Consider the following 23,186-nt stretch of genomic DNA (forward strand, 5'->3'; position numbering starts at 1 on the left):
CATAATCACATTCAAAACAACTTTCCGCAGAACTGAACACTTCGAACTGCAGTCAATGTATCCATAAAAACTGAAGGCTATTTGCAAATTGCTACAATATACTACAAGGTCACTACTCATCCCATACGGAACTTGACAATAGAATAACTAGACATATGTACTCTTAATTCTGCTAAGTTAATTTAAGCATTCAACTGTCACTAGTCTCCAGTGTTACGAGACAGGCATTAGTTACCATACATGCAAGAGTGTACAAAAAATAATTATTATGCAGCAAGACAGGCACAAGGAGTTTCATTCAGTTCTATGGTCTCAAATGTCAGCACAGCAGGAATTTTCCAAAGCAGAGGATAAATGAACACATAGGTAAATTACCTCTCTGTGACCTAGGGCTGCTGATGGTCTAAGTGGGGGTGCAGGTCTGAGACAACTAAGTGTCCATGGCTTTGGTATTTTGGGAGGTTCCAGAGGTCCTCGGCTCTGTCCTGTACCACTAAATGACTGAGAAAATGGATGATGAGATGAAAGTCCTGAAGACGCCTTACTGTCTGAATGCTTGAAACACAGCAGTAAAAGAAAACAAGAGAAAAGAATGTTATTGCTGCATATTCACAACATGAGCTTCACCTGCACCTTTATGATACTACATAAACAGTAATGCTACTTAATACGAAATGAAACTAGAAAGACAATACTCACTCACCTTGTCAATGATGCAATAAGAAAATTCAAGCAAAACTAAACAGGGAAATGAAAGGCAACATATAATGGGGAAACTGAATTAAAAGGCAGTCATTTACTCTGTAAGCCTGACAACATTGTGTTAAACTAAAGAGTATACTTTCATAAAAACAATGTTTTTCTGAATGAAATATTCAAATAGCATCTCGCCATTTAACAATGTATGTAGCAGAACAAAACTCTGAAAATTGCTAAGGCTTGGCTAAGCAATCAAAAGCTGATAAAAATGAGGAGACTAACGGATGGAATGCACAAAAAACTTTTAATGACCACAAGTGCTTTTATTTTATACTTAACATAGCACTATCACAGTTAAAGAGTGAACTCATATGAATTAATTAAATACCGAAAGCATGCGATAATATAACAAATAACTCCCTATCAGAAATGAAAAGCATCTTTATTTCCACTCCTAAACTGCACACCTTTGAAAATCTAGCCTTTAATGCAAACAATAAAGAACAGTTTACAATAAATGTGTAATGTCCAAAATAAATATATATGGCAATTAATAACTCATAGCAAGCACTAATAAACCTTAGCAGTAGACTCCCCTATACTGTACAGAAGGAAAAGGCTCTCTATTTGACCTTACCAGTCAAACAGTAAAACAGCTCACTGTACCTATCCAGCCATGTCCAAAGGGAAATTTCAGGTGTACTCTTTGGTCCAACTGGTGAATCTGGGCATTTTGAGGCAATGTTACAACTGCCTCATGTACACAGACAACCCTCTCCTCCCACCAACAAACACAAACACATGCGAGAGATGCAATTATACAGCTAAACTGGAGACTAAGCTCTCTCAACCCAAGACTGGACCAGACAGTCAAGAGCAGAAGGGAATTACTTGCATCACACCACCAGTCTCACATAGACCAATGAAACCAGCACCGGCAAAAAACACAAAAAAATACACAAAAACATACTTGGAGGCTCTAAATAAAAACATGCAAAAGCAACAGACACCTCCAAAGCAGACATCCAAGCAACCTCCACCCCCCGACACAAACCATGAAACACATACTTCACAAAACCAGTGTGCCACTCAATCACAGCCCTTAAAGCAAAATAACATACTCAACACACTAGTAATAGGTGACTCTATACTCAGGCACACTGACGTCCCACTCATTATGCTGAATAAGGAGAAGGTTACTGTTAGCTGCCTGTCAGGTGCCAGGATCCGCTGCATAACACAAGTATTCAGGTCACTCCAGAACAAGTACAAATACGACTTGGTCATTGTCCATGTTGGTGTGAATGACCTGAGCTGTACCTCCCTGGATTACATGAAAAGAGACATGGAACAGCTCTCTGATCATGTAGCCCAGGCCAGTATGACCCTGACCAGTATCCTGCCCTCACCACGAATTATACCACTGTATAAAGACAAAATTATCAATTTCAACAATTGGCTAAGCTTCTGGTGTCATTCAAAGGGAATCCAGTGTCTGTCAGCCTGGGATGACATGCTCGACAAGCCACGCTGCTTTGCTAGAGATGGCTTGCACCTGTTACCCTTAGGGTTTTGAATACTGGCCAAGGCTCTTGCCACCCCCATAGTGTCTTTTTTAGGCAAGGCTCAAAAGTCAAACCCACCACCATAAATAGCACAAGTAACAAAAAACTGAGGGTAATGCTACTCAATGCCAGAAGTCTAAACCTCAAAATGCATGCACTTGAGGCATTCCTCAATATGGAGAAAACTGATATATGTGCAGTAACAGAAACCTGGTTTAAGGCTCCAGAGAGCACCCCAGCACTACCAGGCTACAACTCATACCTTACATTTTGGCCACAAAACCCAGACCGAAATACAAAAGGTGGGGGCGTATCCATATTCATCAAGGATACCCACACCTCCAGGTTAGTGGCACAGCATGATGCTTCAGAGATCATTACGTGCAACTAACAACGGGCAGAACTACAATTCAAATTGTAGCTTGCTACAGATCACCTACCATGTCCCAGGACCCCCGATCCACATTTCTGAAAACACTGGGAAATACAAAGGTCCTACCAAACACCCTGATATTGGGTGATTTCAATTACCCAAACATTAACTGGGAGAACTACTCAAGTACCCAACATTTCCTAGAATTTATAAACTCAAATGCCCTGGATCAACTGGTCAACACCCCCACCAGAGGTGACAACATATTGGACCTGGTCATCACCAACATGGGCGACCGGTGTTCCACACCGAAGGTCAACCTCTTGCTGGTTAGATATCATCATAAACTAATCACTCTGGATATCCACATTCAGCCCCTACCCCCGCTCAAAGAAACTACCATGAAAAACTTTTCAAAAGCAAACTTCACGTTACTTAAGACCGAGGTGGAAAGTTTCAAATTCCCCATGCTAAAGGATAACACTGCCCAAGCTGCAAAATCCTTTACTAATGCACTCTCCGGGCACCTACAAGAATGCATGGATCATGCTATCCCAAGCAAAACCAAGACTCACTCCTCCAAGAAAAGGAAACCAGTCTGGTGGACCACTGCCATAAACAAGCTATACAATAGAAGGAGGAAACTAGTACAAAAAAGAGTAAAATCCCAAGAGGGGAAGACATCCCTGATCAGTATCAGCAAGAAACTACAATCCCTCATAAAATCATCCAAGGCTAGCTTCGAAAGAAAAATTGCCAAGGACTCCAAAGATAATCACAAGGCATTCTTTAGCTATGTCAAGAATCTAAGTGGCAATTCCCAGATATGCTCGGAGTCAGTGCAGAATGGCATAAAATACACTGAACTGACCAATATCGCCAACATCCTGGCAGACAGCTTCAGTGCAAACTTCACCCCCCTCTCACCTCCAAAATGGCCCATAACCATACCAAAAGAATGTAGTGCCCCTGAAATCACAGACACTCAGGTTAAAACAGCCCTGTGCAAAGCCAAAAACACAGCATCAATGGGACCGGATGGTGTCCCAGGCTGTGTCCTACACAAGCTCAAAGATGAACTAACCCCTCACCTAAGCACACTGTTCAAGCTCAGCCTCTCCAGAGGCTACGTGCCCATAGAGTGGCACACAGAAATGGTTATTCCACTCCACAAAGGTGGAGCCACAACAGACCCCAGGAACTATCACCCTATAAGCCTGACTAGCTTGGTCTGGAAGGCTATGGAGCACATCATCATGGATCTCCTTAACAGAGACATTGGGAACCGCCAATCAGTGGACCCTACCCAGCTCAGCTTTGTTAAGGGCAGATCATGCCTCCTAAACCTGGTGGACTTCCTTGAGACAGTTACTAAGGCTATAGATGAGGGAAAGGTGGTCCACACAGCGTACCTAGACCTCACAAAGGTCTTTGCCACCATTCCCCATTCTGGTATTATAGACAAGCTCACCAGCCTGAACATAAACCCCTACGTCACGAGATCGGTTGCCAACTGGCTCATGGACAGAACTCACATGGTAAGAGTTGTGGGAGCTAGGTCTGACTCTAAACCAGCTACAAGTGGCGTTCCCCAGGGCTTAGTCCTAGGAGCCCTCTTGTTCGGCATATACTTCTCAGAGGTACAGGCAAGCACAAGAGGACTACGGCTGACCAAGTTCACAGATGACTGCAAACTAGGGGCTATAACTGAGTATCCAGCTGACACATACATCCTCCAAAAGCTTCTCACTGAGACAGACACCTAAATGCCAAAAAGTGCATAGTCATCCCCTTTGGAAAAAACAAAGTACCCACAAACTACCATATAGGTGGTAGCCCCCTAAATACGGAAGATGAAATAAGGGATCTGGGGACTCAAGTAGATAGTAATCTCTCCTTTGATAATCACATTGCCAAAGTGGTTAGAAAATCCTTCTATGTGGCCCACCTAATCACAAAAGGGTTTGCATCCAGATCAAAAGAGGTCATTGTGCCCCTCTACGCATCACTCATCAGATCCATCATAGAGTACAATGCCCCATTTGGGATGTACCTTACGGGACACCTGCAACAGCTGGAAAGACCACATAAGTACCTCACCAAGAGCATCACTGGCCTCAAACAGAAGCCCTATGCAGATCGACTGAAGAGACTCCAGCTGTACTCGGTTGCATAACGCCTACTCAGAAGTGATCTCTGCCTGACATACAAAGCCATGTCCAACCCAGAACTGATGGACATGCTCCACCTACAGAAAACCATATCCCCTCGAGCCACACACTCTAGGGTTCTAAATCTCACGACAACAATGAATAGGATGCGCTGGAGGGTAGATTCCTGTCCCAGGGACTTCCCATGCTCTGGAACAAGATTCCAGTCTACATTAGGCAGAGCTCCTCACTAACACTCTTCAAGAGAAACCTTGACAAGTGTATGGGAAACAGGAAGTTTACCCCGGGGATCACTTCAGTGGCTCTGCTGGACAGAGGCATAGGGAACTAATCTAAGTGGGTGGCGAAAGCCAACACATTCCGGCTAGGCTTTGGGCAATTAGCCTAGTACCTACCTATGAACCTATGTAACTTAAAACACATTTAATTACATTAATTTTCAGGCAGCTGACATTAACAGCGATTGTCATTTTAAATCTTTTTTCTCAGCACTGATGCAGCATCATTTTTGTATGAAATCATTTTCAATGTCATCTATTGATGTATTTTATTTTATTAAGAATTGGTTTACCAGAATAGAGGACCGACCAATTTCAGTCCAAGACTGGGAATATAAATAAAGATAGAATTGTGTTTAATGATATACAGGAAGATTATCATGAAAACACATATCTGAAGAATACCATTATCAGCTAATAAAACTGTAATGAGCATAAACTTTTGTAATGTACATTATTTACAATAAATCAAGACACGAATCATTTAGAAAATTAAGTTTGCGTTAGAAATGTGACTGTGTGTTGTCAAAGTGGGAATGACAGAACAGTTGAGTCGAGTGAATAATGTTAGAGTTTGAAGTTGTATGAAGATGCCAACTGTCTTAAGGAATCACTCTTCAAGTCTACGCTGGACCACTGTTCTGGTATCCACTGCCTCGTGACACATGGAGATGGCAAACACATGCATCTCGATTAAGCAGCAGATGCAAATCATGCTATCTCACATTAATACAGCTCAGTACTACTTTCAAGTCTACTGAAGTAGGTTAGACTAGATACATTTCAAGTCAAATAGAGAACCTCTTTCACTTAGCAGAATGCATCTGTCCAGTCTTTCCAAAAAACAATAACAATCCCAAAACCTGAACCAGATGTTTGCTGGAATCAGTGGCTTTAAAAAAGTAGCCAGGCCTGAAGGGCTGACAAGATGTTATTGGCCTGGAACAGATTCATCTATCAACAAAGGATCTGGGCAACTGAAATTACATTTCTCAGTCACATACCTCTCAACCTCTTAGCACAAAAAACCTGGACAGAGCCTAGAATAATGTAGAGGCAAAGGCCCAAAAAAGGGACAGACTTTTTTTTACAATGAACAGACCAAAAATATGAGGCAAAAATCTGGACACTCTGTGAAGATCTGGACAGATCAGAGCTGCACTCAGTCACCAAGGGGTGATGAGGATAAGTCTCAAATTTTCTTGTCCAAATATGCCTAAAAGGCATGTAGTCAAGGTAAACAGTGAAAAGGCATACACAAATGTTTCCAGCCACTAAAGTGAGAAAGTGAGCACTGTAGATCCCCTTCTGTCCAGCTGAAACAAAAAAGGTAAGTTTCAATCATGTTCTTCGTTGTTACGAAGAGACTCTGATTTCTGGAGTTCCCTACTCTTGAGAGACTTACTAGGCTGGCTTGCTTCCCTTATTGTCTCTCTCAGTAGGGGACAAAAGCTGTACCTAAAAAACAGCTGTGAAAATGGGCTGACCTGCAGCTCCGCAAAGTGTTAGTCATCACTGATGTGATTCAATGACTTGGAGAGAGTGAAAGCACCAACTTGTTGGTCCGCAAGAAGACAAAGTGAAGTGAATGAAAGAATGATGCAAAAAACAGGCATACAAAATGAAATGTTTGGAAGAACAGACAAAACCAGAGTGAAATGTTCATGCATGTGACGGAGCTATGGTAAGCAAACAGACAAGGAGCATGTAAAAAACTCAACAAATCACACAGAAAACTCAAAACTGATGTGAAAAGTATGGTGTTGTTACAGCCGTCCATCCCATAAAAGTAGCACATTTTTACAAAAAAAAAAAAAAACACACACTCATACAACACAAAAAATAAAAAGGCTATGAAAGTAATACCATGATAGATGCAAGGGTAAAGCACTGCAGAAAATGTCAACTGTCACCAATGCCACAATCGAACAGTATCCAAAACAAAACTGTATACCTGGCGTCAACACTAAAGAAAAAATATTACCACAACCAGCTGAAAAATATTCAAATCCAGACATGGTTCCAGAAGTAAACTTGGTATAGCTGTGGACAGCAATGTTTTGGGGGACAAAAGTCAGCTGCATACTGCAGAAATGAAAAACAGACATTGCACAGATAAATAAAAACAGTCTAACCATCATGAAAAGATCTGTTATTGATAGAACATAACACTGGTGTGCAAAATGCTTAGTGGCCCCCATCCACAGCATCACTATGGAGGCACTGTCCACAAGTAACTTAAAGCAAATGCAGCAAGCTTAACAGTCTATCACAACTGTCAAATGCAAATCCCCTGCACATGTAACGACAGCAGTGTACATCTGCAAAAAATTAGGATACACATGCAAGCAGGGATCAGAAGGAACATAGAGTATCTACACGTTAATAAACTAAGATCTGTAACTGCAAGTTAAATCATATGTACTGTACATTGCTTACAGAAGGAGATGACGAGCTAGAGCAATGACTTAGCCCATGACACTATAACACGCCTTGCTGGCTATGACCTGGCATAGCGAATCATGAACTGCTAATAGGTCTGCCATAACAGTGAAAAGTCATAACACTGAAAACCATGTGGATGAACCCATGATTTCACTGAAAACTTTCTTCACAAGAAATATATCCGAAAAACATGTTTTTTGCAAAGGGTAAGCCCCCTTACACTCCATATATGGTGGGCTTTGCCCACCCGCACCCCCTTACATAAATACACACACACATATATATATATATATATATATATATATATATATATATATATATATATATATATATATATATATATGGGATCCGTACAGATCCCCGATGGCACTTCCGAAGCAGCACTTTCGGATAAGTATGCTCGTTGTGCCGGTCACACTACAGTGTGGTTAAGGGAAAATTCCCTTTTCCCCACTGTAGTGCAACCTCGGAGTGAGAATATAAAAGTAAGGGGGTGTGGGGGGCACAGTATAAAAGATGATTTGTTTTTTTTTTTTCTAACGCAGTTTAACAAAAGCGCTTTTGTTAAAGTGCGTTCGGTTATTGTGGATTCGGACTACTGAACTTTCGTTCAATAGTCCTAGATCCATATATATATATATATATATATATATATATATATATATATATATATATTTATATATATATATTTATATATATATACACACACACACACACACACACACACACACACACACACACACACACACACATAATATTAATTCCATGATCATACAAATTGGAGAAAAGGAAAACCACCTACACAGTGAAACAGTGCTCAGGAGGAGCAAACACAAACATCTACAAATCTTGGGGTTCAACATTATGACTCCTTTCCCTAATAACTCCTGTGATAAGAAATTGCACCATTGCATACTTGCTACACAGTTCTATACTTTCCAGTGAAATGAGTTATCAGTGAAATAGGTTCTGCCATCTGGGTTTAGCTTAATGAGTTTTCAGTGTTATGGCAGAGAACCACTGCTCACTTACATCCTTCAGGAGAGGGGGAAGAAACCAAAAAATGCTGCTTCCTTTAGGACATCCATGTAGCCTTGCTTCTAGAAAATAATCCTAAGCAACTCAAGCAGACAAATACTCTTATTTCTACACCCTGCCCAGAGATGGAAATGCCAGCGTTTGACCCTGTTCTGTGTCCAGAGAAAATGCCAACTGTTAATTTTTTCCATAAACCAGAACGCTGCTGGGAGGACAGGTGACAACTTGTAAAGCTCTGCAATGCATGTCATACCTCTGAGGTCATCTACTAATGGAGTTACCCTGGAACCAGTCAAAAATGGGACGGCCTCCTGGTGCAATGCTCTTGAAGTAACCTAAAGGTGGCTTCCTTACTTGGGGCAGATATGCACATGTTAGAACCTCTTTGCCCTAACTCCAAGAAAAATACAGTTGTGTACACTTAGCATAAATGTAGATGTTTGGGTGTATTCATTGTTGCAGTCATCACACTTGGGTTATGTGCCTGCAGGTAGCCCTCAGTCAGCCCGAATACCAGAGTCTTGGGATTTCTGCATCGGATGCTATTGCCTTTTCCATGACGTCAGGTCATCAGGGGTATAAAACATGCACCCGACACCATTACATCAGTTTTTCTTGCCCTAGATGTCAGGAGCCCCCAAAATAGGAAGCTATTATATGGTGTGGATCACCTCCAGTAAACATAAATACCCCTGCCATAAAAGACCGCCATAAAGAGGACAGGTAAAATGGATAGAGAAAAGCCAGTGAGCTGGAGGGTGGGAAACCAGGACTGCAACAGTGAATACACTTGAACATCTACATTTATGATAAGTGTACACAACTGTACTATGTTCTTCATGTTTCACTGTTGCAGTCATCACACTTGGGTTGATTCCCAAAGCTGAGGAAGGGTGGAGGCAGTCAAGAAGTGTTGGGGCTGGCTAGCAGGCCTTGTAAGACTGCTGTAGCAAATCCAGCTCTGGATTTAGAAAAAATAGGTAAGTGATAATGCTTGGTGAAGGCCAGGTTGCAGCTTCCAGGTTGTCCCTGGTGGGGACCCCCCTGAGAAATGCTACAGAGGTTGAAGTAGCTCTAGTGGAATGAGTTCTGATCCCCAGAGGGGTAGGTTTTCCATGGTGCTTGTAGCGGAAATGGATGCAGTGTGCTATCCATTTGGAAATGGTTTGCTTCAAAATGGCCTTGCCCTCTGCCCCTGTAGCAAAGCTGACTAGTAGCTGGTCAAATTTTATGAAAGGCTTAGTCCTTTCAAGGTAAAACCTGAGCTGTCCGTACATGTCCAAGCAGTGCAGGATCCTTTCCCCTCTATTCTGAGGATTAGGGAAAAAGGTTGGCAAATGGATGGATTGGTTTATAGCCACACTGGATACCACCATGGGCATAAAGGAAGGGTTAGTCCTGAGGAAAACCCTGTCAGCATGGAAAATAATGAAGGGCTCCATCGCCATTAGTACCTATAACTCAGACACTCTTCTTGCTGAAGTAATAGCTAGAAGTAAGGCTGTTTTTGAAGAGAAGAATTTTAACTCTGCTGAAGCAGCAGGTTCAAAAGGGGAAAATGTGAGCTTTAGCAGTACAAAGTTAAGGTCCCAGGCCGGGGTGGAAGCTCTCCTAGGGGGCCATAAATTGTTAGCTCCTCTCAGGAACTGCTTGATTAGAGGGTGAGAAAAGAGAGGAGCCTCAGTATTATAATGAGCTGAGATGGCAGAGGCATGAATCTTAATGGATGAGAAGGATAGGCCTCTGTGGAGCAGCTCTGGTAGGTAATCAAGGATTTGAGGTACGTTGGGCAAAGCTGTGTCCTTTTCTTGAGACTGACTCCTAGTACTAGGCCTTCTGGCCTCAAGGATGATGTCCAGCACCTGTTTGCTGAGGGATGCTGGTGGTGTATTCATGGGATAAGCCAGGCTGCAAGGATTAGGGTTTGCAGCTGTGGATGCAAAATCTGTCCCTCCTGCTGAGACAGCAGGGAAGGTGTCTGATGTAGGTGCCAGTGTTGCACTGCTGTCAGACTGCATAGAAGTGGGTAACAGTGCTGGCGTGGCCAGTCTGGTGCAATAAGGATTGTCCTTGGCCTGTCCTGTTTGATCTTGAGTAGTACTTTTGAGAGGAGGGGCAGAGGAGGAAAGGCATAAATTGAGAGCTTTTCCCATGTAAAGGATAGGGCATCCAGGCTCTGCTGTGAGGGTTTCTGGGGCAAAATTTGTTCAATTGGCGGTTTTGGGAGGAGGCAAACAGGTCTGCCTCTGGAGTTCCTCACTTCTGGGTTAGAAGTTTGAATGATTTGGGTTCCAGTTTCCACTTGTGAGGGTCCAGTAGATTTCTGCCTAAGTCGCCTGCCAGTGAATATTGCTTGCCTGGCAGGAATTGGTAGGTGCACTTGGATGCTCAAGGCTGTGTTCCACAGAGCCATGGCTAACCTGCAGAGTGGGTAAGAATGAGTTCCACCCTGCTTGCTTATGTACCACATAACTGTGGTGTTGTCTGTCTTTATCAGGAATTGTCCTGGAAGGATAAGGTATTTGAAGACTGTCAGAGCATTCTGTACAGCTAGCATCTCTTTTTGACTGATATGCAGGGGAATTGTTCTGGGCTCCATTTGCCTTGAATGCATTTGCCTGCCATGTGAGCCCCCCATGCATAGTCTGATGCATCTGTTGTCAGGTTTGGGTGGCGAGGGGTTGAGTGAAAGGAAGTCCCTTGTTGTGGTTAGATGCTTCTGCCCACCAAAGGAACTCTGCCCTTAGACAAGGTATGACAGGAATCACTGTTTCCAGGTCCTGAGAATGTTGACACCAGAGACTTTTTAAGTACCATTGAAGTTTCCTCATATGCAATCTTGCATATGGAATTAGCAGAATGCATGAGGCCATGAACCCTAGGGATTGCAGTATTTTCCTTGCAGATAGCTGGATTTTGTTGGCCATTAGTTTGAAACAGTTTGTCAGATGGACCTGCTTTTCTGGAGTGAGGAATGCCATTTGGGAAGTTGTGTTCAAGCTTGCTCCCAGGAATACAATTTGTTGGCTGGGCACCAGTTGTGATTTCTTTTCGTTGATGGTTTTTCCCAGTGAAGTTAGAAGTCTTTTTACAAATGCCAGGTGCTGAAGTAGCAATACCTGACTGTCCGCCTGAATCAGGCAATCGTCCAAGTATGGGTAGATAGGAGCAGCCCTAGGTCAACTGGTGCCCTAGGCAAAAGTTCCACAGCGCCCCCCACCACACTACCTGGTGCCCCCATCCTGGTATACCTACACCAAATAAATACTGGAAAAGCACCCCTACTAGACCGGCACCCTAGGTGGCCGGCTAGTTGGCCTATGCCTAAGGCCGGATATGGGTATATTTGAATATTTCTCTGCCTGCAGTATGCAATGGCTGGAGCCAGGCATTTTGTGAACACTCTGGGTGCAGTAGATAAGCCAAAGGGAAGTGCAGAAAACTGATAGTGCATAGAGCCTGCCCTGAAACGTAGATATTTCCTGCAAGATTCCCTTAAGGGAATGTGCAGATAAGCTTCTTTTAAGTCAAGGGTGACTAACCAGGCATCCTTGGCTACCATAGGAAAAAGCTGTTGCAGTGTAAGCATTTTGAATTTTGAGACCACAAGAAAGGTGTTGAGAATTGATAGATCCGGGATAGGGTGCCAAGAGCTCTCTTTTCTGGGCACCAGGAACAGTCTGGAGTAGAAACCCTGTCCCCTTTGTTCTACTGGAACAGGTTGAATAGCCTTGATATGGAGAAGGGAAAGTACTTGCTTTTGAGCCTCTGCCCACTGGTTTGGAGGAAGGTCTGGCAACCCTCTTGGTGTTGGCAGTAAGTGGAAGTAGAATCTGTATCCCTGAGATACAATGTTTAGACCCCATTGGTCCTGAGTAATGGATATCCATTTGTTTGCATAAAGAGCGAGTTTTCCCCCTAGGGGCACAAGTACTTGGGCATGGCTGGGAAGGATAATTGGAAAGTCGTGAACTTTTTCCATAAGGGGGTGGCTTACCACTCCCTGGTTTTGAGGTGGAAACACTCCATTGTTTAGATCTCTACATACCCTGAGACTGTAGTCTTGGTGGTCTGTTTCCTCTGGGTTTGGACTGAGAAGGCTTGAGAGGGACTGGAAAGGACCAGTTTTTAGAAGGCCAATGCCTACTGAATCTAGGTGGCTGCACCTGTAAGAAATCTTTGACTGTTTGCATAGATTTAACTTTTTCTTCCATATTTTTAAGAGCTTCTTCTGCTTTTATGCCAAACAAACGCTCCTGATTTAATGGAGCATCTAGTAAGTTTGCTTTGACATGGTCAAGCTAGACTTGTTCTTTTAGCCAAACATGCCTTCTCAGTACAGACCCAGTGACAGCAGCCCTGCAACATGCTTCTAAGGCATCAAATCCACATTGCAAAGTATGTTTACTAACTTGGTTTGCAGAATGCATTAAGTCTTGTAAATCTTTATTTTCTGTACAATCTGGAAGTAACACCATTTTTTGATTAATTAGTTCTATAATATGTTGCTGGTACTTCAACATGTGAAACTGGCAATTCAAAGCCCTGATGGCAAGAGTTGCAGAGATATATACCTTCTTACCCCATCTGTCTAAAGCTCTAGAATCCCTGTCTGAAGGGGTAGGGTTTTTGGCTGTAGTAGCCTTAATGCCTTTAGATCCCTGGGAAATGGTCTCTGGATCCGCAGTAGGATTCTTAAAGAGAAATTTGTGAGAATCAGGTACTCCAAAAATACATTGTCTACAATATCCAGGACAGGAGGTATAGCTAGAGGCCTGTGCTGAAGCAAATCTAAAAATTCCCTGAGTCTCTTTTTGGACTGAGGATAGTCCTGGCATTCTCAGCAGAAATGCCCTCTTAAGGTACGCAAGGTTTCACCAAAAGAGAAAACCTCTGGAAGGTAGGCAGAGGGAATGGATTCCTCTGCATCTGAATCTTCATAGGTAGATAAGGGTATGTCCTGGAAATCAGAAGGGTCAAGAGTCATCAGACTCCTGGTCTGTAGAATCAGAAGGAAATTCAATTCTTTGTCTTTTGGCAGGAGAAGGCTGGCTTCCCCTAATTAGAGTAATAAGGTCTTCAGCCATTCTAAGCATTTGTTTTTGTGGCATGGGAGGATGAGCATGTGCTTTAGACTTCGGTTTTCAAGGCATAGTGCAAACTTTGTGCCCGAGAAACTGTGTAGTTTTAGTAGGAAATGAAGTTTTCGGTTTAATATGAGTATCGGTAGGTCAGAATACACCCTCAGAAGCCGGTACCTGCACAGCGGCGTAGTGCAAACTCTGTGCCCGAGAAACTGTGTAGTTTTAGTAGGAAATGAAGTTTTCGGTTTAATATGAATATCGGTAGGTCAGAATACACCCTCAGAAGCCGGTACCTGCACAGCGGTTCTGGACCCATCCAAGGTAGAGACATCCGCAGGTTCCATAGTCAAAGAAGCATCTTGTGGCATACCGGACTCCGAATGGGTCTCAGCAGAGGCCTGCGAATCTGCAGAAGTAGGCATCAGGGGCTGCAAAGGCGTCTCACTGAGTACTGGCGGACTGGTGACAAGCTTAACGTAAGCATCGTCGGCAGTTTTTGACCTATGCGGTCTGTCTCTGTCTTTGCACTTTTTCGGATGATCGGTAGTCAGATGGCTTACCAAAGCCATTTCGGAATATGGAGAACGAGATCGAAAGAATTTCGCTACAAAAATAGCCTGATGATGAATGGTTCGGGCGTTAAGGCACAAAACCAACAGCTAGGGACGTCGTGGTCTGGGCCTAAACAGGTGACACAGTAAGAATGAAAATCTCTGTAAGGTATTTGCTTTCCACAGGCAAGACAATTGTTAATTTTTTCTGACCTCGGTTAGAGCAAGAATAAAGAATCCCCAACTGGATACTTAGCTTTAGAAGACTTCAGGTCGAAAAAATGAAAATTTCAGGTAGCTGCCGACCGGCACTTGCAAACTACTTCTGCTTCGGGCTCTTCTCGGCAAGAAAGACTGATGAAATGGCATCGGCTGCATGTTTTATATCCCTGACGACCTGATATCATGGAAGAGGTGACCGCATCCGATGCAGAAATCCCAGGACTCTGGTATTTGGGCTGAACGAGAGCTACCTGCAGGCAGATAACCCAAGTGTGATAACTGCAACAGTGAAACACGAAGAACATGCACATTTACATTACAGCCACAGTCTTTGGGTCTTGAACCACAGTATTTGCCCCAGATGGAATAGACAGCCATAGCCATTTACTCCATGGAATACACTTTGGACTGTACTGATGACCAACCTGTCATACTCCAGTAATAAAAACCGAGAAGCAAATGTGAGCTCATACTTCCTTGCCAAGGATACTGATGCATCAAACACCCAATCAAACCCATTCTGATTTTTTTTTTTTTTACAGCTTATCAAGCAGCATACGGACAGGGACATACCTGGAGTCATCCAATGATCCCAGGACACACAATTCTATGTAGGGGAATATGTTCCATCCATGAACCAGCCAGGACTGTGTGCCAGGCATGCTGAGTTACTATTTGTTGTTAGCAGGCACATGAAGAGTTTGTCAGTGCCTCCTTATGACATATGAAAGCTCCACTGTATACTAATGGAAATGGTATATCCACGGATGTAGTTTTCTCAATTTTATTGGCCATAACCAGGCATGCAGACTTTAATGAATGGTCATGAGTCGTGGACTTTATATCCTTGTCTCTGCATCTTTGTTTTTTGGTGCATCTCCAATAAGTCTAGCTGTCTGACATTTTCTCCCTGTGGAACATGTGTCCCTTGATAATCAACAAAATTATGACACCATTTCCTCAACTCTGCTGTCTGTTATAAATATTTGGAGCTACAGTGGCCGCAGTGGCTCAAGCTTTACTCCCTTGCTCAGAGGCATAGACAGGGCTCTTTTTCACTTTCTCTGACTGTTGGATGACACAGGAAGGTGAAGAGAAGCTTCTTGGATCAGCCAGTATTGGGAAGATTTGATTTGCTCAGGTTTGCAGCACTGCCATGCTCTAACATCAGCCCACTGAGAACAGGCATTTCCCACTTTACCCACTAAAATCTCATTCACTCAGAGTGGAAGCATAAATGTGATACCATGTCAGTAACCCATCAGAAGATAAACAATACCCTGACTCCACAGTGATAGGAGTGTGCCTAACACTGTATACTATACACTCAGATATCAATCTGGTTGTCTCAACTCAGGGAATTCAGTTCTTATCTCTCTCTCCAAATCCTAAAGAGTAAGCAGTACTACCCCCAGCTTAAGGGTAGGTTCCCTGTGGCAGTTATTTTGAAGTCATACAACATAGTAAATGTTTTTTTCCTAAAAATAACAGTATGTTTAGCAGTCTGAAGCCCCCACACACACGCACACATACATTAATTGGAATCAAGCACCATTCTAGGACAAGAGCTACACCTAGAAATACTATGAAAGTGTGCTAACCCACAGATCTGCACAGCCTTTGTCATCATTGATGTGACCCAATGACTTAAAAAGAGTATGAAATTACCACTTCGGCCTGCAAGAAGACAAAGCAGTCCAGAGGAAAAGCTGTAAGAGTATGACAATTTTGCAGTTGATGAAATTTTTATTGTCCAGTGAAGCATCCTCATCCAGAGGTGTGGCAGCAGGACAGAAATGGTAGTTAACATGAGTTACAAGAGAAGGCGAAGAGCCTTGATATCAAGCTTTACCCATAAAGCCATAGCTTTGCAGGGTACCCCCACCCAGCCTTACATGTGCACATATCCAACCTATGCTCTGATTTAACAATAAAACAAATAAAAAGAAATACCCAAAACAGCCAGAGGTCGCTCAGTAAGTTAAAAGCAAACATGAATAAAAAACTTGCCAAATGTCCACCAAAGCTGAAACCATACAGGACTTTTATTATATTAACATAAAATAAGCGCTTTCACACAGTATTGTGCTTCATCAGATCCATCAACATATAAAATTTAAAATCATTTTATATAATAAAATTCAAAAATGAAGTGACCAATTAAAACCAATCAGTAATTACTGATGTGATCTACATTTTTTGAGTAAAGGCGTTAAAGGTATAGCAGCATTTATCCCCGGAGATTTGTCTGCCTGCATCCTAATAATCCATTTAGTTTCTGCTAGCTCTTATCTGTTATTAAAACCTCCTCCACTTTTGTCTACCTGCATGAGCTGCAGTACCATAAATTCAAAATCATGGCCTAAATGTAGAGAAATGTGCTTAGCTGGTTCATTCAGCAAGTTGTTACATCTAATGTCACCCCGGTGCTGCAGGATGCGTTCTTTAAGCATCCTTAAAGTCTTCCCTACATAAAAAGAAGCACAGTGTCTGCACTTTGCCAAATAAACCTTTAGACTTACAATCAGCATAAAACCTAGCATTGAAAGTAAAATCTAGCTTGGGATATTTATAATTACTATCTCTAGAAATAAAATTACAAACTTTCCAAGTTATGCAAGGAAAAGTACCCATTCGAGCAGAAACAACAGGGGAAACATTAGTAGATCTATAACATAGCTGCCTTCTTAGAGACAAATTATTCTTAAAAGTGTAGCTGGACCTATCACCCACAATATTTCTAATCCTTTCATCTAAAAGGATAACTGGCCAATATTTATTCACAATATCTGAAACTTGATGAACATTGTTACCATAAGTAAAAGGTAACCTAAGAGTACTAGTACGCCTCAAATCATTAGTATTACCAGATACCTGAAGTTCGCCCACCCTATTGAAATATGGTGTGCCTATGTTATCACACATCCTATCAACTTCATGCAACGTCCTGTCTAATAAATCTTTCTTATAACCCCTATTAATAAAAATCCCCCTCAAGTCTATGTACAGCATCTCTATATTCAATATCCTCTGTGTGTAACCCTGACATTCTCAAAAATTGACCCTTAGCAATGCTATTGAAAACATGCTTGGGGTGCATACTCCTTTGATGAAGAAGAGCATTTTTTCTACATGGTTTCCTAATCAGTGAACTATGAATAACACCATTTGTCAAAGTTAGTCTGGTATCTAAAAATTCAATGGTGATTCGTGAATAATTCAATGCAAACCTAAAACAGTCACTATTCTACTCAAGGTAGTGTACAAAATTCAAAGGTCATGTTTTGCACCCTTCCATAAAATATAAACATCATCTACAAACCTTTTATAATACAGTAACTGTTTCAAAAATTCATGGTTGGATAGGACCACCCTGCCTCCCCAGTCTGCCAACACAAGGTTGGCGCAACGGTTGGCGCAGGGGGTCCCCATCACTACACCTACTTTTTCCCTGTATACAACATCTTTAAACAAAAATACGTTATTTTACAACACAATCTCCCCTAATGATCCTATAAGATCAATATGTTCACCAGACTAATCAGTATTTCCATGCAAAAATCTCTTGAGGGATGTTCTTCCCATATCATGGGGTATAACAGTGAATAAAGTTTTGATATCCAAGGTTGCTAGTAATGTGTCTTCTAAAAACATACCATGGGCTCTAGCAAAATTATCCAAGGTGCTCAAAAATGCTCCGTATCCTTTAAGACAGCTATTGCTTTATCTAGCGGTTTCTTGAGTTCATTCTCAATAAAAATAGAAATAAACTCAGTTACCCAGCCCCTCCCTGACATTATAGGGCGAAGGGGTGGATGTAGTAGAGATCTGTGCACCTTCGGTAGCCCATGAATAGTTGGTACAAGTGGCTCTGATACAAACAAAGTCATACATTTCCTTAGTAATCATTTCATACATAAGAAATTCATACAAGTCATTATGTATATTCTTAATAACCGTGGTTAGCATAACTTGTGTAATATGCTCGTATGTTGCAACATCACTAAGCATTTCAATCATGTTACCATCATAATAACTTGAATCCAAAACTACAACAGCCCCTCCCTTATCGGCTGGGTGTATAGCTAAATTATCATTAGTCCAGATGTTGCACAGCCAAGGATTCATCCTTAGTTAAATTATAAAAACGTTATTGCCAAACTTAGAGTCAAAGATTCCCTTTTCAACAACTTTCATAAAAGTTTCATGAGTAGAGGGTAGCCATGGAACAAACAAGCTGGAACGTTTCAATGGGCATGAAACAGGTCGCTGTTCACCATACATTAGTTTAAGCACAATATTCCTCAAAAATAATTTAATGTCTAAAATAATATCAGCAGTTTGCACTGGCCGAGATGGCACAAAAGTCGAGCCTTTGTCAAGTAAACTTACTTGTGATGAAGTTAAGTCAGTAAAAGACAAGTTAAAAACTAATGTGGATTCTTCGTGCGGCCTGCACCTTCCATAGCTTGCTCGTTCTCTAGTGATATCTTCTGCTTGTTCTGTCCTTTACTGAAGCTCCACCCCCTGCCCAGTTGCTACGGTAATTTGAAAGGGGCTGGAAAACTCAAAAAAACATGATCAAGGGGCATGGAAGTATTAGTATCCTTCGGTCTAGCTCCATTTGCTGATGTTTGAATAGACTGTTCCCTGAGAGGCACAACAGTTACATTTCCTCTAGAAGTGTCATCGGGAGACAATAATAACGGCACATGCTCTTCTAGGGTGCTAAAATCAGCATGGAGTGATTGCAACTGTATTTGTTCAGGCTAGCTGAGAGATGCCACAGGTACTTTGCCATTATATGCATTCAGTGTCCATTCAGACCCCCGAGGTCACACAAAAATGTAGCCTTTTTTTAAAATCAGCAAAGTCTCTCTCAAGCTTTCGCTTTTTCACCATTTCTGATTTTATCACCATAGGCCATAACATTTAACAGTGCATTATCAATTTCCATCACATGAGAAGCTTCTTTATAATTAGTATATAGTTCATTTTGCAACACCTCCATTTTATCAGCTAATTCTTTCTCTTGTGGGGCAAAAAATTAGTTCAACAATTTCATATAACTAAAGCTTAGGTCCATGTTAAGCAACTGCCACTGCTTTAATAGCTCGGGAAAGGTATTACCATATGTGGGCATGCAGAGAACCTGCAAGCCTCTTGGTATCACTTTCGAATGAAGGCATGCCTCCATATGGAGACACTGCCACTGTATCCTTTTGAGTTTAAAGACACCAGTCTCAAACACTTTCAAAGTGCTCTTAAACATACCCCAGTCGCGAGATTCCAGTACCGGTGGTTCACCTGAAAAAGTACATCTCAAGAGGGGGTTAGCATCCATATTGATTAGTTGCTTAAACTGTTGTTGGATAGATGTCCCCATATTGGGCAGATAACTCAACTCAGTATCAATCTATTCAGCCATGTGCTGTTGGGTAAACAAACGTCCAATAAAACAAATAAAAAGAAATACCCAAAACAGCCAGAGGTTGCTCAGCAAGATAAAAGTAAATGTGAATAAAAAACTTGCCAAGCATCCATTAAAGCTGAAACCATACAGGATTTTTATTTTACTAACATAAGATAAGCTCTTTCACACAGAATTGTGCTTCATCAGATCCATCAACATATAAAATTTAAAACCATTTTATATAATAAAATTCAAAAACAAAGTGATCAATTAAAACCAATCAGTAATTATTGATGTGATCTGTATTTTTGAGTGAGGGCCTTAAAGGTATAGCAGCATTTATCCCTGGAGATTTGTCTGCCTGCATCCTAATAATCCATTTAGTTTCTGCTAGCTCTAATCTGTTATTAAAATCTACTCCCCTTTTGTCTACCTGCATGAGCTGCAGTACCATAAATTCAAAATCATGGGCTGAATGTAGAGAAATGTGCTTAGCTAGTGCATTCAGCAAGTTGTTACGTCTAATGTCACCCCAGTGCTGCAGGATGCATTCTTTAAGCATCCTTAAAGTCTTCCTTACATAAAAGGAAGTACAGTGTCTGCACTTTGCCAAATAAATCAAACCTGTTGTGCCTCTGGGGGAACAGTCTATTCAAACATCAGCAAATGGAGCTAGACCGAAGGATGCTAATACTTCCATGCCTCTTGATCATGTTTTTTTTTAGTTTTCCAGCCCCTTTCAAATTACCGCAGCAACTGGACAAGGGGTGGAGCTTCAGTAAAGGACAGAAGAAGCAGAAGATATCACCAGAGAACGTGCAAGCTTTGGAAGGTGCAGGCCGCAAGAAGAATCCACATTAGTTTTTAACTTGTCTTCTGCTGACTTAACTTCATCACAAGTAAGTTTACTTGACAAAGGCTTGAGTTTTGTGCCATCTCGGCCAGTGCAAACTGTTGATATTATTTTAGACATTAAATTATTTGTGAGGAATATTATGCTTAAACTAATGTATGGTGAACAGCGAACTGTTTCATGTCCGTTGAAACTACCTTCTACTCTTGAAACTTTTATGAAAGTTGTTGAAAAGGAAATTTTTGACTCTAAGTTTGGCAATAACAATTTTTATAATTTAACCAAGGATGAATCCTTGGCTTCTCAACCATTAGATAAAGCAAGAGCTGTCTTAAAGGATACGGAGCATTTTTTGAGCACCTTGGGTAATTTTACTAGAGCCCATGGTATGTTTTTAGAAGACACATTGCTAGTGACCTTGGATATCAAAACTTTACTCACAGTTATACCCCATGATATGGGAATAGCATCCATCAAGAGATTTTTGCAAGGAAATACTGATTATTCTAGTGAACACATTGATCTTGTAAGATCACTAATGGAGATTGTTTTGTACAACAACGTATTTTTGTTTAAAGATGTTGTATACAGGCAAAAAGTAAGTGTAGTGATGGGGACCCCCTGCACCAACAGTTACGCCAACCTTGTGTTGGCGGACTGGGAAGACATGGTGGTCCTATCCAACCATGAAACTTTGAAACGGTTACTGTATTATAAAAGGTTTGTAGATGATGTTTTTATTTTATAGGAGGGTGCGGAACATGACCTTTTGAATTTTGCACACTACCTTAAGTAGAATAGTGACTGTTTTAGATTTGCATTGAATTATTCACGAATCTCCATTGAATTTTTAGATACCAGACTAACTTTGACAAATGGTGTTATTCATAGTTCACTGTTTTAGGAAACCATGTAGAAAAAATGCTCTTCTTCATCAAAGGAGTATGCACCCCAAGCATGTTTTCAGTAACATTGCTAAGGCTCAATTTTTGAGACTGGCTAGGTTACATATAGAGGATGGTGAATATAGAGATACTGTACATAGACTTGAGGGTGATTGTATTAATAGGGGTTATAAAAGATTTATTAGACAGGACGTTGCATGAAGTTGATAGGATGTCTGATAACGTAGGCACACCATATTTCAGTAGGTTGGGTTAACCTCGGGTATCTGGTAATACTAATGATTTGAGGCGTACTAGTACTCTTAGATTACCTTTGACTTATAGTAACAATGTTCATCAAGTCTGGGATATTGTGAATAAATATTGGCCAGTTCTCCTTTCAGATGAAATGATTAGAAATATTGTGGTTGATAGACCCAGCTACACTTTTAAGAATAATTTGTCTCTAACGAGGCAGCTATGTTATAGATCTACTAATGTTCCCCCTGTTGTTTCTGCTCGAATGGGTACTTTTCCTTGCAGGACTTGCAAAGCTTGTAATTTTATTTCTAGAGATAGTAATTATAAACATCCAAAGCTAGACTTTACTTTTAATGCTAGGTTTTGTGCTGACTGTAAGTCTAAAGGTTTGATTTATTTAGCAAAGTGCAGACACTGTACTTCCTTTTATGTAGGGAAGACTTTAAGGATGCTTAAAGAACGCATCTTGCAGCACCAGGGTGACATTAGACGTAACAACTTGCTGAATGCACTAGCTAAGCTCATTTCTCTACATTCAGGCCATGATTTTGAAATTATGGTACTGCAGCTCATGCAGGTAGACAAAATGGGAGGAGGTTTTAATAACAGATAAGAGCTAGCAAAAACTAAATGGATTATTAGGATGTAGGCAGACAAATCTCCGGGGATAAATGCTGCTATACCTTTAAAGCCCTTACTCAAAAAACGTATATCACATCAGTAATTACTGATTGGTTTTAATTGGTCACTTCATTTTTGAATTTTATTATATAAATGGTTTTAAATTTTATATGTTGATGGATCTGATGAAGCACAATACTGTGTGAAAGCGCTTATCTTATGTTAATATAACAAAAGTCCTGTATGGTTTCAGCTTTGGTGGACGCTTGGCACAGCTCTGATTTAACAATAGAAGATGATACCTGTTGCACAAGAGGAGACAATAATAGCAAGGATAAGATCCAGGATGTTGCATCCCCCAGTAGGGATGTTTACCAAGTGCTCTAGGTAGTTTGTATTTACTGAGTAAAGGCAGCATTGGGCATGCATCCATCTGCAGTTCAGGTGAGCAAGTTTATTGCAGCAAGACATCTGAAGTCACCTAGAATAAATGTATTTGGGTTTATGGGGGTACTGTCTATGGTAGTTACTTGACAATAATTATTAATTGGGGACAAGGACAGAGATCTATAACTGGCTATGAGATGATAACTTTTTTTTTTTGTTTACCCTGGACGTGAGTTCCAAAATTTCATAAGGAATCGGCATGACATGAGGGTACCTCTGATTAAGAGTGATGCTCTTCATTCTCCTCCTCTTCAACTGCTCGTAGGCTTGAATACATGTCA

The 23,186-nt window shown here is 41.3% G+C and overlaps 1 protein-coding gene across 5 annotated transcripts in view; it reads right to left on the minus strand.

The window, feature by feature from the left end:
* Window positions 1–23,186, minus strand: part of ARHGEF6 (Rac/Cdc42 guanine nucleotide exchange factor 6) — a 1,746,213-nt gene that overhangs the window by 175,455 nt on the left and 1,547,572 nt on the right. For all 5 annotated transcript variants that reach the window (XM_044065305.1, XM_044065303.1, XM_044065304.1 and 2 more), the window contains one exon: window positions 376–555. In XM_044065305.1, coding sequence (XP_043921240.1) covers window positions 376–555 — 180 coding nt within the window. The remainder of the gene's footprint in view (window positions 1–375; window positions 556–23,186) is intronic.

Source organism: Protopterus annectens, chromosome 3.part0 (assembly GCF_019279795.1).
Source record: "Protopterus annectens isolate FY-2018-M chromosome 3.part0, PAN1.0, whole genome shotgun sequence".
In the NCBI taxonomy this organism is placed as follows: Eukaryota; Metazoa; Chordata; order Ceratodontiformes; family Protopteridae; genus Protopterus; species Protopterus annectens.